Below are 18,156 nucleotides of genomic sequence, written 5' to 3'. Positions count from 1 at the left end.
TATGTTAGGTACTTTACTCGTTTTAAAAGTGACAGACCGTAATGCATAAGATTGCCTGATGTAACTATCTATGGAATTCACGTTCAAACAAAGCATGAACTCGTGTAGACCACGTAATAGAATAAATAGAATGGTCCATCAACTTATGGAAGCATCCATTGTTTTGTTTTGCATTGCATGCTTTAAACAAACCTTTTTTCTGATAATTTTGCCATTAGGTGGATGTGCTGGCAAGCACAATTCATAAAGAGAACATGAATAATCATTTCATCACAGATGCTTCTTTCCATGAAAATAAAAATCATTATGCCTGTACTGTTGGTACAAATGACATTTTTCTGATCATGCACAAAATGGAACTATGAACTGGCTTATTGATACTGTCTCATTCATGCTGTAACAGCAAGAAAAATGAATAATTCTACGAATAATTCAGAATATCGGGGCAGTGATACCCAAAGATTAAAGAACCTTTTTGAAATGCATTGCACAGGGAAACCCCATTATAACAAATTCACTTACTAGGAGGTACCACCTTTCATGCAGTGAATTTGGCAGTCCTGATTTTCCATTACTCTATTCATCTGGTCTCCTTTTTAACCCATTAAAGACTAGTCCCGAGTATACTCGGGCAGGAGTCTATGGGAAATGTGTGTTGTAGCAAAATCAGCCCGTCCTCAACGGGTTAATACGTCCATTTCACAATAGGTACCTGTTACAAGGAGGTAAAATCGGTGGTCCTCATTGTAACGGAGTTTCCCCGAAAGCTCGTACTGTATCACACCCGTTGTCTTCAGGTACAGTGGTGTATATGTTTGGTATATTTCTCATACATGTACAATGTTCCACTTGGGGTGGAAACATGGTCTCTCTCTCTTTCTCTGATAAAAAACAAAACAAACAAATACATCAAAAACATCAAATTTGACAGTGCAGTGTTTCTGCAAAATATTTCATATATGTACTGTGTAACAGATATTGAAATAAACATTTAAAGAAAAAGTTTATCTTTGAAATGCTGTCTTCATGAGTGACTGTTCTGTACACATTGACCCGAATTCACGAAGGTGGTTTGAATTAAACCATGGTTTATGCCAATTTCTTCTGCATGCATTAATATGTTTGACAGGCTTTACATACATACATACATACATACATACACACACATGTATGTATGTATATATATATATATATATATATATATATATATATATATATATATATATATATATATATATATACATGTGTGTGTATGTATGTATGTATGTATGTATGTATATATGGGGGGCACAGTTACATAATGTTTCAGTTTTCATCCTTGCACTGTAATTAAGTAAAGTTTTCAAAAGGCTTCAGGAATTTTTTTCATTCTGTGTAATATCAGCTCTGCATTTATTTCACAAATACTCCATCATTCAAGCATACTTGTACAATATTCAAACTCACATGATAGAAGAGACAATTTGGCATGGCATTGTCATGTACATGGGCATTAAAGAGGCAGGTCAACCATCTGTCTACTCGAAAAAAAAAAAAAAATCCTTACCTCAAGAAAAATAGGTCGTAGACATGAAGAATTAGAGATGCAACACCAGGGTGCCAGATCAGCATGATTCAAGGAAAAAGAAAAAGAAACAGTTTGGGCCATTTAAATGTTATTGAGTCATTAGTTTATCAGCTACAGTATCATTTAGCAGCACACAAATGAGCTGTCTTTTTTCTATGACCCTGAATTCACATGACTACGTAGCTCTTTTCATGCCTTGTGCCTGTACCAGGAATAATTCATGTGTAAAGTGTTGGAAAAATCCCCCCCCCCCCAAATACACACATGTATTTTTTTTCTTTCTTATTTGCTGTAGATGCACCCCTCCATCATGAATGGATTGACCCAATCTGAAAGTTCACGGTCATTCGTCACTCCCTCACTAAGCCGGAAGAGTCTCTACAGATGTTGGAAAAGCTTGGGGAGGAGTTCACTTTTTTAATTTGAGTTGTATGCTCAGCTTGACTTCACAGTGAAAGGCGTCCATCAAATCCTGCGTGGCCTGTCGAGCGATCCAACCTACTTTCTTCTCCAGCATTCTCTGAAATGACAAAACAAAACAGACAAACACACTATATTTATTTTTTTTTAGGGAAAAAAATGAAGACACTCCGTTCATCTTTAAACTGCACACAGAAATGAGCATGTTACAAAATTTACCAGAAGGTATAGTCAGTTACTGATGATGGAGTTCACGTCTGTCTCTCACGGAAAACAAAGAGCAACCTACAAATCAAATCAAATCACATCAAAAAACAAAAGTTTCACCAGATTAGACAAAATAAAATTTAATATTTAAAGCTGTGCATATATAATGAAATAGTGTCAAAGGTCATAGCCATATATGCAAATCAGATGAGGTGAAGACATCTCCAGTGAAATGCTGCTTTAATTCGTTTAGTCATACTAAGCACCATAATAATTGCCCATGCATATTGAACTCACTGGATTTAATTCTCTGCATGTTCAATTCAACTGTTTTCCCAGACAAAATTACCAGCTTCTTAGCTTCATTTGCATGAAGAAGTTTCTTTCTTTCTTTCTTTCTTTTTTTTCAGAAGCTTTCTTCTGTTATTTTGTCTGCGGTTTCCATAGATTAGCATGACACCTGCAGATTAACACCTTTGCACCACTGAAAGACCAAACGAGCAAAACAAAACAAATCAAGACACAGTCAAGATCTTAACTCACCAGATGTGACTTCTTCCTGCATATGAGTGCCTGCATGATCTGTAGTTCCCCCTCAGGTCCTGTCTGCCACACTTCTGTTTCCTACAGGTTGATGGACCAAGAGACAAGCAGTAAAAAGCTCAGGATCTTGTTCCACAAGAAACAGTAGACATACGAGCAAGAATATTCTGAAGTGGGGAATAGGTAGTCAATACTGTAACCGAGCTAGTCCCTAAGGCTCCTCAAGAAACAATACATGTCTCTGGAATCAAGAGCTCTGTTATTAAGTACTGCAGTATTTCAACAACCAAAACAATTCAATATTCAGAGAATATGTGACCCGCTACAACAAAAAGGTCCTAAAGTCGCGCACGGTCGAAGCCGTGAAAATCGAGTTTGAAGTCAGAGCATTACTAGAAATGTCGCTACAGCGACTGGTTATACCCCCGCCAAACAACATTTCATAAGCTTTGGTCAAAACAACATTTCATAAGCTTTGGTCAAAAAACTGAGGAAGTAGTTAAATCCGCAAGATCTTTCCTTGATCTTCTGTCATTAATATGCCGTTACCATGGCAACGTACTTTCGGGTACTGTCAAAAAATGTGTCTTGCACATCTACAACCAAAGGCACACATCTGTACCAAGTTTCATGGAAATTGGGCAAAAACTGAGGAAGTAGTTTGCAACACAAAATTTTCCATCATTTTAGCTCATAATATGTGAGCTGTTACCATGGCAACATACTTTTTGTCACTGTCAAGAAATGTGTCATGCTGACCTATATCCTAAGACAAACATTCAATATGAATTCCATGAGAATTGGAAGAACACTGATGAAGCAGTTTTGCCATGAAGCATTTTGCCCTATATTTTACTAATAACATGCCGTTACCATGGCAACGCACTTTTTGCCACTGCGGAAATATGTGTCTTGCACATTAACATATTCAGATGAACATCTGTACCTAATTTCATAAAAATTGATCAAAAACTGTGGGAGGAGTTCGCGACGCAAGATTTGTACCCATTTTTGCCCATAATATGCCGTTACCATGGCAACATACTTTTGGGTACTGTCAAAAAATACGTCTTGCACATCTACAACCCAAGGCACACATCTGTGCCAAGTTTTATGGGAATCGGTTAAAAACTGAGGAAGTAGTTCGTGACGCAAGATTTGCAACGGACCGACCGCCCGACCGTCCCCGACCGACCGCCCGACCGACCGACCGCCCGACCGACCGCCCGACCGACCGCCCGACCGACCGCCCGACCGTCCGCTGATTCCTATATACCCCCTTCAAACTTCATTTGGCAGGTATAAAAATTGGACAAAACTTACGATTTTCTGATTTTGATATATTATTGGAGATTAAACATGTCTTCTATCATCTGTCGAGATTTTGAAGCAAAATGATCAAAGGAAAGATTAAAAAAATAATGTTTTTCTGAGCCATGTTTTTTGGCGTTTCAACGAAGCAGAAGCTGGTTCCAAAATTTGGATTGAGCGCCACAGATAGGTTCCGCCCCTAACAACGACCAGAGTGATCTCATTGGTCAGTTTGCTGCTTGCTGCTAACCGAAGCGTGAAGCTCGCACACTGCCCAGTCGACTGGTGCGTGCGGATGGGAAGCGCTATGCTCAGCCGCTTCTCACATCCTGGTCATTGATTGGTTGGTGAGGAGACCGCCTACGCTGATGTGCTTGAATGAACTCTTCGGGGGTTGCTAGGGCTTACCTTCTATTGTCCAGAGGTGAAAACTGACTAGCGTGTCCCCTGATCGCGATTGCGTCGAAAGGAAGACTTTAAGGGCGCTTTTCTCGAAACAGTGATTTTCCAGACGTCTCGACATGCTCTCTTTTAAACATTGATATACGCGCAGCCGATTATTTTTATAAAATGTGTTATATATCAATTTAAAGCAGAAAGATTTGCGGATTATATCATGCAATTTTCAAATAATCGACCTCGCGCGACTTTAGGATCATTTTGTTGTAGCGGGTCACATATTTATAAGCACAGACTGCAAGAGGCACTAAAACAGAAACATACATGATTCCATCAGGTGTGAGTTTGGTTATGCTCTCCAACTCCCGCCAGTGTTAATGTCAGACTAATATTATCGAACACAACATCCTATGAGCACTCCCACACACAGGCTAACTTCATCATATGATGACTGAGCCATCATTCGCGTGAAGACCCATATTTATTTCATGTGTTTTTCTGTTTCTGCAACTGCACTTTCCATGTTAGACTGGAAGAAATGGACTCTCTGTTTTCTGAATGTGTAAAAATATATGACTGACTGACTGACCAGGGTCACATGACCAATGAGGGTCACATGACTGACTTGGGTCACATGGCTGACTGGGGTTACATGACTGACTGGGGTCACATGACTGACTGAGATCACATGACTGACTGGGGTTACATGACCGACTAGGGTCACATGACTGACTAGGGTCACCTGACTGACTAGGGTCACATGACCGACCAGGGTCACATGACTGACTGGAGTCACCTGACTGACTGGAGTCACCTGACTGACCTGGGTGATGGTGTAGGGGACCTCCTGTGGGAGTGTCTCCAGGAGCTTCTCCCTGATGGCCTCCTGGAGGATCTCTGCTGGAGTCAGGTTGGTTACCACATCCTCATGGTACTGCCAGGATCCTGGCCTAGCACTGCTCAGTAGGAACTCCTAGCAGGAAGTAAAGTGTAAGGGATCTTCTCAACATGACAAGTAACTCTCAAACAAATCATGGCAACTGATTATTCTTCTGTTGTCATTGTGTTTATTTTTTCTATTTGTATGTGTGTGTGTGTGTATGTGTGTGTGTGTGTGTGTGTGTGTGTGTGTGAAGGAGTTCAATGATTTTTCAGCCAAAGGTGTCAATGACATGAAACTTTGGACACTCCCTCTCCTGCCCTCCTCTTCCAGTTCCAATGTCAGGGTTGTCTTGTGCATTTTTTTTTCACTTGTATCGAATTTGAATATATTGAAGGGAATACAGTGTACATTTCAACGGTACACAGAGATGAAAAAATCAGATGAAGTAGCAGCAAAATACATCAATCAATTACAATTTATTAGCTTTAAATTTGTTTCTTCCCCAAAACTGATATGATTTGAATATGGGTGATTCTACTCTTCTACTATTCTACTACTTTGACAACTAAAAAATTAGATCCTTTACCCAAATCCCATCAAAAAGACATGTTTCTGTGGTTGAATGCTGTATATTTTCATCATAATTGTTACCATTCACTGTTGGTATTCCATAATGTAGATTGTTTTTTTTTTTTGTTTTTTTTTTTTTTCATTTGAAATCTAATTTGGTTATATTATGTACTATTGCTTCAGTTACTAAATTACTGTATCACCATCCACAAAATTTCTCAGTTCATCATTGTTCCTTAAATTGGCAACACATTTTAGAATATAACAGTTAATATTTTCTCTCAAATTGGCAACTTTTTTCTTATTTTTTGTGCAGATGTAATAAAGTCACTCAGTTCCATTTAATCTTTCTCCAATATAAGATGCAAAGTAAAGTTGTCAATTTAATGCTGACAAGAGGATAATTTCCGCAGCAAAATTACTCCAGGACTTGACGGGTTAATAAGCCCTTACCTTCAGCGTGGTGACACCGTCTCCATGTAGAGCTGATATCATGAAGACAGCCTTGAAGCCGCCCCACCCACTCCTCATCTGAGCCGTCTTCCAAAGCCTCCTCCTCTCCTCCCGGTCTCTCTCCATCTCCATCCTCCGCAGCCGCCTCTCCTCCTCCTCTCTCTTGGCAACCACCTTGGGGTCTTCCTCCGCTTCGGCTCTCACCCTTTCAGGGTCGTCGACAAACTCGAGAAGATTTGACGCGTACTCCTTCAAAATGTCTCGCTTTGCAGAGTCCACATGATTCGACTGATTCATGCTGCCATCAGATGAATGGTAACTTGTGTGACTTTCCCTCGCTTCTTTTGCATCCTCTCTGAGCCCATCTCTACGAATTCCTTGGACCTCTACTGCTGCTGCATCTAATCTGTCATGATTCTGGGCTGAGATGCTTTTGTCTGAAGCAGCTTTCATGGACTGCCTCGCTCCTCCCAGAGATGAGTTCCTGCCGAAATCACGTTGACCATCAACATCATCTTCCATTTCACTCCCTTCACTTGCACTGGTTCCCTCATCAAAAGAATGTCGTGGTGTATCATTGTCACTGACTCTCACATCATGCTCACGTTGCCTTGGCAACCCATCCTCATGCATCAAGTCATCATGTCCTGGGCGTGGCCACTCATCCTCGTTCCCAGCTGATCTGGAAGAGTCTTGCTGATGTGGTAATTTGCTGGAGCTGCTCTCCTTTTCCTTCTGCTTCCTGGGGACAAACGTTTGGCCACCGACGACACCCTCAGTCAGTGCGTCAGTGATCTCAAAGAGAGAATGTTTGTTCTTCAAGGCATCAACCTGCAAAGGGCGGGGCAGGGGATAAGCACAACAGATAAGAATGGTGGTAAACACTAGCATAATGAGGTCAAGCATTTAACTCGTGCCAACATCTACATTCTGAGACAGAGTGCTATGGACATACGGATATGACCAATGGTAAAACAGATTGAGAGCATAGGAGTCAACATTATGTACTTGCATCTCTCGGCATGGTGTATAGATCATACTTTTCACTCACTGCCTACAAGTCGGTTGGCCTAGTGCAAATTCTATTAGGATCTTAGATTCTCGCATGGAACACGTTCGGAATAACACTGGAACAGCAAAATATTTACATCAAATTACAAAGTTGAATTCATAGATTTCATTCATTCTTTCACTCATTTATTCAGAGAAAAACTGATTCCAAGTATCATTTAGAATAGGCACATAACAATTGATGCAGTAGCTAAACATGCTTGTAATACTGATTTGTCAAAGCAAGTGAAATATATAAATATTTAAAGAAAAAGATACTTAAGTGGTCAAAATATCAAAGGTTGTGAATAATAGGATCTAAAACTAGGTAATACATTTCTAAATTTTTGGAGCCAGGATAATGAGATAGATGGATGGATCGGTAGATGAGTGGTGAGATGGACTAATTTAGCTTGGATTGGTAGATGGATGGATGGATTGAACAAGGGATATAAGAATGCATAAATTGATGAATGGCTGGAAGGATAGATGGATAGACTGAAAAAGGATTGAAAGATAGGACAGCTAGAAGAATGGAACAAAGGATAGATAGAGTTTTAGGAGGCAAAACCTCCACAAATCAAACAGAGCAAGAGACATAAATACCAAGACTTTAGATTCATCTTTCCCTGGCTTCTCACCTTGTTTAGGACAAGCACGGAGGGAATACTGTGGTGGGTCTGGAGTTGAAGCAAGACTTCTGGGTCCAGCTTCATGTTGGTCCAGTGGTTGGAGACATCCACCAGTACAGCAACTGAGGCAGATCAGTGGAAAAAAAACTTTCTCAATCATCCTTTGTATGCTACTTTTGTTTTTCATTGTTTAAAGTTATTATTTTTATGATCATGATACACTGCGTGAAATAAAAATAGACTCAGGGATGGGAAGAGAAATATCAGTTCTTTACCCAAAGTTCTAAAGGTGCTGTCTAGTTCTTAAGATAAGTTGTTAGACTTACAAACTTTCCTTCAACAATGTGACATACCCTTTGAAAGATGCAGTCTTCAGAAGTTTGGCGCTTACGTCACAAGCGAGGCTTATTGTGTCTGTCACCGTTTGGTCAAGTGAGGGCGATATGAATTTATCGGGAAGCCATATTTGTGCAGGCAAATTCAAACGCCATTTCAGGGTTTGTGATGTTATTTGTGTCAAGAAGGTCACATCCTCTTTGGATGCCAGAATTGGATTGGATTGGTAAGAACCTCAACATTCACTTATATTCAATGTGTTCGTTTAGGTTATACAAAATAATATCTCATATTTGTATTTGTTTTATCATGTGGAGATTAATAAGAGTGGTGAGTAGAGAGATCCAGTGTGTATGGAGTATGTCAGTGAGAGTGTTTGTGAAGGTTGATACTCAGAATGTTGACAATCAATGGTAAATCCTTACCATCAACAAGTGCATTGAGAGGAATTGCTTACATATCATCTATCATATCCTATTAAAGCTAGTCTGCGTTCAACTTGTTCATCTGTACTTTGGCTAAGCAATGTAACTTTGATGACAATGGCTAGTTAGGTCCTGTGTTATCATTATGTAAAGCAACACATTAACCATGGTGTCAGTGCTTATTTCCCATTGATGACCTAACAAGTTGATCATACCAAAAAATATGCCGATAATTGAAGAAGCAGGCAAAATTAAATAATCTAAGTCACTTCTGCACAAAGCAAATGACAAGAAGACACAAGATACACTGTCCATTCTCTAGACAAACATTTCTAACATGCAAAACAAACTACTAAATAGATAACTCACAAATCATGCAGGGGAAAAAGCTTATACTTGGAAGAGCAACTTACTCAAGTCTGCTTCTAGAAGTGTGTTCTTGGCATCCACCAGCAGAGACCGAGGCAACTTGTGTCTAGGAAGGAGAATGCAGCATAAAAAAGTAGTCAGTACTAACACCAGGAAAATAATTTATTTACACATGCATATATAGAAAACTAGAAATAGAATATCAATAGCTTAGCATGCATCATAATACATGGGCTGTACCACTTCACACGTACTCAATACAGGTGGATGTGAGAGGGACATAATTTACTCGATTTTCTGTTTTTAAATCAAGAACTTTAATCAAGGTAGACCAGTATACATTTTCGCACATGGCACTACATAACCAGAAGACTCGACTGACAATACAGAATTACACCAGTGCAGAGCTATCTGTGTCATGATGAAAAATGACTGTTTTTGATTGTTTATCTGTTTGTTTGTTTGTTGTTGTTGCTGCTGTTGTTTCTTTTGTTGTTGTTGTTGTTTCTGTTGTTGACGTCGTCGTCATTGTTTGGGGTCTGTTTCAGGATTCAAGAGTGATTTTGGTGGTAAACAAGAAATCACAGCATGAAAATTCTGGCTCTCAGTATAGAATGGAGCTTAAAGGGTGTGTACAGTTCTGGTCGAGGTGAGGATTTAGCTTTTAACGTTTTGCGAGATATTCAGAGACCACTCTATGAGATGTCAAAGAGCATGCAGTTCTAAGGGGCATAAAAAGTTTATTCGATGAAAATTAGTTTTGAAATAGCTGAGATATCCAAAAACAAGGTGAAACAAAGAGATCCTAATAAAGTTGTGTCATGTCGCCTTTTATTATTAGCACTTTTTTTTATATCTCAGCCATTTGAAAACCAATTTTCATCAAATAAACATTGAATCTTTCTTTAAATTACATGCTCTTTCATATTTCATAAGAGGTTTCTCATTATCTCACTTAGGAATGTTCAAAACATGAATCCCCACCTCAACCAGTACTGTACAGTCCCTTTAACATGGTCAAGGAACAAAATTCTATTCAAAAAATGCATTTGGTTTGAGAAAGAAAAGTAGAATGTCAGTATGTCAAGTTATGTAATAGCTGTTCAGTACAGTAACATTTGAACACACTTCCAGGAAAGAGAGCAGTTCCTGAAGGGGCTTAATGCAATGGCTTTCATTTTGCTAGGTTTTATTACTCAATTAGAGGAAATAACTTACTTGCGACCTTGAGAGAAACTGATCATACCCGGTGTGTCAAGCAGTACCTGAAAGAATGAAAAGGAGAAAATCACTTCTATCACACAGTTACCAGCAGATGAAAACAAAAATGACACTGAATCAACATTTTATCATTTGAAAGGAGAAGAAGTATAAATCGATAAGACCTTTAAGTCTGCTGATAATGCAGTTATTTCTAGCAATTCAATTTTCTTCAATATGTAAGGAGAAATAGGCACTATTAAAGACAGTAGTTGTGTCATCTTTGAATTTGTACACTGTTGTAGTAAACCACCTAAAATTGTGCAAAATTTCACATATCTTACACATTAACAGAAACATAGAAACACTCAACAAAGTCTCCTTCATCTCCATTGATTCTTCAGGTTATAAATTCATTAGAGTGGAGTGTATGGAGTGCTGTATGGTATAGCACATTCTATCCAATTATTTCATGTAAGGAGACAAGGAGAGTCTAAACAAAGCATTAAATATATATATCTTTTAAATGCACTATTCCGAAGTAACACTTTAGCAGCGTTGCTGTAAAAAAAAAAAAAAAAAAACACGCACAAACAAACATAAAACAAAACAAAACAAAGATGAACACATGCCATAAAATCTTGTGACAAATTTTGGGGAAGTCTTTCTACTACATTTAACAAAATGGAATGCTGAGAAACACAAACCATTTGAGTCTTCTTGTGAGTGATGACTGCTAGAGCCTTGGTCCTTGTTGTGTGGACTTTCTGAGAGACAGCACAGATCTAGCACACAAGAAATATTCAACAAGGTCAGATGGATGGTTAAATCGCAGAATAATCACTATCACTGATTGACATAATAATAATAATAATAATATAAACATTTATAAAATGCAACATATCCACTCATGGGTGCTCAAGGCACTCATATAATACTTTGTATTATTCATAGTCAATAATCACTTTTTTCTTTCTTCTTTTTTTGAACTGTTCACTGTTATTCTTGGATAATCATGACTGCTTTCCATGATTTTCAAAGACGAAATTAAATGACCACAAGTAATATTAAAGAATTTGTCTGTACTTCTAGGGTAGTAAGATCTGTACAGTAACATTGCACAGCTATGGCTACTGTTGATTCATATCAGCTGATCTTAGCAGTTTTTAAATATTTGATTACACGGCGAGTGTTAAGAAAGCACCTGATGGATATGCTTTCATACATACTGCATACCAGTTGCTGAACATTTAAGAAGATATGTGATCAGATTCCATCTCACATTTACAGTCCCTCTATGTAAAACCTTTTGAAAAAGTGAATATCACCTCGATGTATGGGTTAAAAAAATATGTATGTTTACATCTGGTGGAGACCAAGGAAGACTTGATCTGAATGTGTCATGGCGGACACGAGGATATGTGACCTCACCAACATTGGTCTGCTGGACAGGGGTCACATGGAGGGCAGAGGTTAGACTTTATAGCTGCCTCCTACCTACTGTAAAATGAGGAATATTTGCGTGCATTTTAATTTTGTGAATTTCACGAGAGCCAGGATTTGCTTAATTAAAATGCACATGAAAGTACTTGTCTACACTATATGCATTGAATGTTAGAGGCAACTCAGGAAAATTTCATGCCACGAAAAAGGCTGTCAGCTCCAATTCGCAAAAATTTCATGCTGCAAAAAATATTGCTTTTTATAGTAGCAGAACCTTGGACATTCAAAGCAAAGCAACTCCAATCAGGATCAAGTCAAGTATGCTTTGTAGAATTATTTTATCAGTGTCTTTTATTAACCAAAATGATCATCACCTTTATTGTCATTTTTAGTTTAAATTGTGGGTACTTACCCGTCTTCCTAGCAGATTATTGATGAGAGTTGACTTCCCAGCGTTGGGTGTGCCAATGATTGCCACCTTGAGAACTTTGGGGTCTGGTGGCTGTGATGTTGGTTTGGCAAGCAACAAGAATTCCTGGTCACCTGAGATTGAATGAATCAAGGCACTGTATCACTTCTATCATTCACCTTGCATGGGCAAAATCACAACATCTCAGGTAGAAATGCATCACAGGCACAGACTTTAGCATAGACAAGCAAACAAGTACTGCACATTATTACTTCAAGTAAAAGATGTGAAAAATGGCAAAACAATGAAAAAAGTTTGTGCAATCTCAAATAAATGATAGAAAACAATATTGATGTCATGTTACAAAGGTGTCATTGTGATATTATGAGGTGTATAATGGGGTTCTTAACTATTTTGCAAGTAAATGGGATCAGATTTAAAATTTGGTAAAGAAATCCTGGTTGACACAAATTTGCTTAAGTGATATGAAATACAGTATTTCTTAACATCATCAAATATAGACTTTAGAAAAAAACTACAGAAAGTAAATACTATGTTGCATTATATGGAAAAAGAAAGAAATTCAAAAGGATCCCTTGATAAAATAATCACTATAAAACTTTCACATGAAATGGGCCCTAGGTCTTTCACTCAACAGGGACTCAGGGACTCTGCCATTACTGGAAGTCAAAACATGACTCCCAGGTTTTTATACCCCAACAACTTCTGACAGCTGACTACCATCCATGAAATCAATGAGTTAAAGGCATAATTTACCATTTGTAGATGAAACAAAAAACCCAGCATTAGTGCTTTAAAATAGTTCTAAAATGTGAGTTTGGGATAGAAACAACCACTGTTAAAATTTGAATCCGTATAATCAATGTTCAGTATTGTTAAATACACAAAATGTGAACAATAGTTATAATAAAAATGTTTCCAGACCAAACTGTCTACAGTTATGGTTAGATGAGAAAAATACTGATATCTCCTTATTTTTTAGGCTTTATTGCAAAAATGTTATATAGGATGTTTTGTGATACCACAGACCTATATACATCAAATGTGATATCTTGAACATTTTTAAATCACTGTTCCCAAAGGTAAACAGGACCTTTAAGCTGAGCACATGATTATTTACTTTATCTGACTATCAGCAAGATGGCTACAAACCTGGATCAGGAGAAACAGCTGTGAAGAAATCTGGTGGGCTGTCATCGTCATGGTCCACCAAAGACGAGTTCAGACTCCCTGGTGGTTCACTGAGATGTGGACATATCAGCGAAGTAGACAGATGTCTTTCGCTCCACCCATGACAAGCAAAACTGAGGGCTGTTGCATTACGAGGCTGGCACTGATGCAGCTGCAGTGATACTAATGAGATGGGAGTGGGAAGGAGATACCATAGATAAGATGGTGCTATATCTACAGTAAGTTCCATGTAATATGTGAAGAAGAAACACCTATCTATGAATAATTCACTGAAAGATTTATGGTAAAATTTTAGTATTGTCAAGTAAGATGACTTTTTAGCTTAAGGCAAAATTAATGTGGACATAAATTTACACATGTACATGTAGAAACACCACAATCATATGGATATATACATCATTACATGTACAGTAGACAGAGCAGCTCTCTAGAATTCTAGTCTAGGTCTAGATGAAATCACAAATAATGAAGACAAGAACAACATCAAGGACAAGGTCAATGGAAATCCTCATCCACCAATGAGCCAGATCTCTGTTGAGCCTAGCCTTGTCTTCCGGGATCTAAAAGTTACTCTCAGAGCTGGACATTCATAAGGCTACAGGCTACAGGCTACAGTATACACTAACTCATGAACTAGTGCAGCCGCTGTGTGAAGCACAGCAGTCTGGTCAGGCTACAGTATACACCTGTCTTTATGCTGCTCTATCAGCATCAGACCTCACTTGACCAAAGGAGCCAGCCATTCCTGATGACCGGCGTCGTGGCGGCGAGTAGCAAATTGCCAAAATATGTGACTATGTCACACCCGTTTTCAAAAGGGTAAGAAGAACAAACCAGAGTAGTTTACCTCCAGACCAAACCAGGACAGGTCATATGACTATGATTTTCCCCATTCAATTGGTACAGTACGTACATTTATTAACATAATAATATTAACATTAGGTTCCGCGCTTCATTAGCTACATAGCTACACTATCTTGCCTGTATAGTGTAACGGTTAAACAGCTGCTGGGGGGGGGGGGGAGAGTTGGAAGCTTACATAAAAAGATACATATGGGACTACATACTACGCAAATCGACGACTACACACACACAGGTCAGTTATGACCAGTTTACATTTATATAACACTCGCAATCATTAGTTAATAGACTAAGAAATTAGTATTTTACACTATACAAAGGTTCGGATCGACATACGTACAGCCCCTTCGTAGACCAGGATATAAACGCCATGATAATCGGCATGCTGTGTCCCACGTTTTAATCGACATGTAAGTCGCCATGTTCTTCTGTGAATTTGGTTGCAAATTTGCGTAGCTCCCTCTTCGACGCTACAGTGGAAAGCGACACAGAGATCCACTACTCATTAAACTTGATCCCACAAAATATTCGGTGCCTAGCCACTACTTATCATGGAAATACCATACAGTTCAGTGGTGAACTACCGACCTTGATGTCCATCCGGGTACTGAGTAATGTGGTTTACGTTATTTCTGTTTCCTCTCACCCTGCCTTTCTGAAGGCCTCCACCCTCTTTCTCTGCTTCTTTTGCATTTTTCTTCTTCCTCCTCCTCTCATCCAGTCCTCCTCCTTAAGGAAGAAGAAGAAGAAGATTACAAGAAGAATTCTTCTTGCAATCTTCTTCTTCTTCTTCTTCTTCTCCTCCTCCTCCTTCTTCTTCTTCTTCTTCCACTTCTTCTCCTCCTCCCTTCCATTTCTTCCTCCTTATATATTTTTTTTTTTGTGTGTGTGTGTGTGTGTCAACAACAGAGATCGGTACAAAACATACACACAAAATTTTATGTAGGCCTTTTCATTACGAATGTTGAAAGAATACATAATTTGAATTGGGGAGAGTCTGCTTGTCACATTATTATCATTATCATTAATTGATGGTTACGACAATAAAGTACACGGATGGGCATCAAACAGGCCTGCAAACTACAACAACGATTCATGAGAGAAGAAAAATGTCAGCCATCATTTTGAGATATCCGGGGTTTATTTCACAAACTTTATCAAATATATCAACTTATTTGAGTTTTACTTCCATTTTATTGGCAATTATTTAAACGTACACAAAATAGTGATAAAGCAAGTTCAGCTTTTGCTGCTTTAGGGCCTACAAGATCATCATTGATAGTGATCATGCGCTGGCTATACGCAGTAAGTAAAATCCTCTCTTTGAAAAGCAACCGAACAACAAAATGTGTTTGGAGGGTTTCATTCCACTCCAAGACAGATATCCAGGCCTACATGGTATAAGCTGCAAGTGAGCACCCGAATGCGGCGTTATCACAGTTTACCATTCTTGAGCATGTAAACGAATCTAATGAAAAATAATTCATATTTGATTAGCTGTGTATGGTTTGCGTCTATCCTTAGAGTATATAATAATACTATATATTTACATGTCTACGCATAAATTATCATAACTCACTATACATCCGACATTACTATATTACTGCCCTACCTTACTCCAACGCAAGTTTTCTTCTATTCGTTCGTTCATTCATTCATTCATTCATTCATTCATTCATTCATTCATTCATTCATTCTGTGACTGATTCATTTATTGATCCGTTGAACAAAATAACAAATAATCTTTATTAGGTCTGATTGTTTTTAAGAATGACACTTCGAAGGTTAAAAATCTTCTGGTGAATATACAAGGAAAAAAGTAAAGTGTTGAGGGAATAATGCGAGTCAATAAAGACTTCCCAGCCTGACAACTCATATGGCACCAGTGTTCTCGATCAACAAAGTGAAAGCAATGCGGTGCTAACACAAATTACTTAGAGCGCCCTCAGTAACGGTTGCGTGCAGGTCATACAACCAACTGTACAGTCGGCTGTTCTGTGATATCTAGGTCTTGTTCCTTTCTTTGCTGACGTGCTTTTGTAATAATCTATTCCTCTGCATGTATCGTTCGCAGTGATCAAGTCACAGAAACTATGATTACATTGACTATACCGATAGCAATAAAAAAAAAAACAAACACCACATCAAATTTGAAAATAGGGCCTAATGATAACAACAAGTCGAATTAGGATAATTATGATGATAATCATATTTATAGTGGAAATTGAAAGATAAAGAGAAGTTGAATTAAAAGAAAAGAGCAAAACAAGCCAAGCTTTAGAAGCGATTTGAGCAAACAAAAATGAGGTAATCGTGACGCTGCAGGATACTTAGCAAAAGGTATACGATATTTGTAGACTTCTTGTACTTTAAAAATAAGCATTACTGTTTTATCTGCATTTATTCGGCGGATAACGCCAAAAAGTTATATATTGCTCAATCTATATACTTAACCACGTTTATATTGTGAGTAGTTCTATGTCTAATAGTTACTGTCAGTCCTATACAGACTACTGATGGCTCCGTATCTAACTATATAGCATTCTCATGTTGAATTTGACTCAAATAAGAGGAAATACATGTCGAGTCATCAATATAATACACTGTGCAAAGACATGCAGTATGTATTAAAAGTAGGTATTGAACCGAAGACACTTTGCCTCAAATCAAACAAACGAATAGGTCGATTTACTTGTGTTTCAAAATTATGACTATTTTTTTCTCCAAGAACCTAAGTGACAAGATATTCTAACTATAACTTTACATATTCATCGAAATGCATTTCAATATACTGAGGATGCACTTTGCATACATTGGTTGTTGCTATGTCGGGCAAGCCTCTATGTATAGTAAGCTTTCTGGATGTTAGGGAAATTCTTTATTACAGAGAAATGCATTAAAACTTTAACATAGTAAACCGTTCTATTCGATATCGCGATAACGTCTGTTCGTGCTTACACAGTTCTTCCCTTCGATGAGTTGGTTAAGGTATCGATCCTCGATCAAGCACAAGGAATCGATCCTCGATCAAGCACAACCACAAAGGAATATTAAATGAGAACAGGTTGACCCCCGCTGTACAAGACCCTGAAATCTTCATTGGCCACACACAAGGCCCACCCATCAACTGGTATGGAATCGACTTCATAACTAATAATATTGTTTAATCCCGTCATAAGAATGGGGAAGTGGAGATCAACAGACAACGTATAGGACCATTATACCTTGTGATCAATAAGTTCCCAATTTTATCCATGCAAATGCTTAAAAGATTCGGTCTTCTATTTGCAAAAAAAAAAATGACCATGGGAAGAGTCGTTTTTGTATTCCACTGTGAAAGGGTATACGCAACTTTGGAGGGGGGGGGGGGAGAAGGGGGAGGGAGCGGAAGGGAGGCTCAGGAGAAGGAAGGAAGATGGGTAACTTGACGCTTTTCGCACTTCCTCATGGGTCTGGTTTGTTAAGGAAAATATATTTTGGAGATAATATTATAACATAGACAGGTTTACAAAAAAAATTTAAATCCTATGCATCATGCCTTTCTGACAATGGTTCTTCTGGACAACCTGAAAGCTTGCCCGAGGTTTGCCTGAAGTAGCAACAATTGATACAGGCAAACTTATGGATTCCAACTATTGAAAATTGTTTTTTGAGGTATACAGGTGAATAGAATATAGCTCGTTGCTATCCGTTAGGACGAAAGAGACATCCCTTGATTTGATATAACATGTTAGTAAACCGGTCTATTGTCCGTATCTCGTGTCATTGTGAATGTTTTCTTATTTTCCATATTCAATTTTTCGTCGTCAACTAATACAGTAGTCAAACGAAATGCACTGGGGGGGGGGGTGGGGTGGGCCGATGGA

At 38.3% G+C, this 18,156-nt stretch overlaps 1 protein-coding gene across 1 annotated transcript; it reads right to left on the bottom strand.

The window, feature by feature from the left end:
- Positions 1 to 1,378: 1,378 nt before the first annotated feature.
- On the bottom strand, positions 1,379 to 14,710 carry LOC140227366 (GTPase Era, mitochondrial-like). The gene is made up of 11 exons (XM_072307777.1): positions 14,631 to 14,710; positions 13,391 to 13,591; positions 12,221 to 12,351; positions 11,073 to 11,150; positions 10,384 to 10,430; positions 9,210 to 9,271; positions 8,045 to 8,157; positions 6,354 to 7,184; positions 5,271 to 5,420; positions 2,738 to 2,818; positions 1,379 to 2,087 (listed from the first exon to the last, which is right to left on the bottom strand). The coding sequence occupies exons 1-11, from the start codon at positions 14,698 to 14,700 to the stop codon at positions 1,977 to 1,979; spliced, it is 1,875 nt and encodes a 624-aa protein (XP_072163878.1). The 5' UTR covers positions 14,701 to 14,710; the 3' UTR covers positions 1,379 to 1,976.
- Positions 14,711 to 18,156: the final 3,446 nt, after the last annotated feature.

Source organism: Diadema setosum, chromosome 4, assembly GCF_964275005.1.
Source record: "Diadema setosum chromosome 4, eeDiaSeto1, whole genome shotgun sequence".
Taxonomy (NCBI): Eukaryota; Metazoa; Echinodermata; class Echinoidea; order Diadematoida; family Diadematidae; genus Diadema; species Diadema setosum.
Note: the sequence above shows the minus strand (reverse complement) of the source record. Positions and strands in the feature narration are given on the sequence as shown.

Excerpts from the sequence above, each read along its gene's own strand:
- LOC140227366 (XM_072307777.1), bottom strand. The coding sequence starts at position 14,700 with ATGTCGATTAAAACGTGGGACACAGCATGCCGATTATCATGGCGTTTA. Across the intron at positions 7,185-8,044 it reads CCGTGCTTGTCCTAAACAAG|GTTGATGCCTTGAAGAACAA; the intron begins GTGAGAAGCCAG and ends CGCCCTTTGCAG. Across the intron at positions 2,088-2,737 it reads GCAGGAAGAAGTCACATCTG|AGAATGCTGGAGAAGAAAGT; the intron begins GTGAGTTAAGAT and ends TTGTCATTTCAG.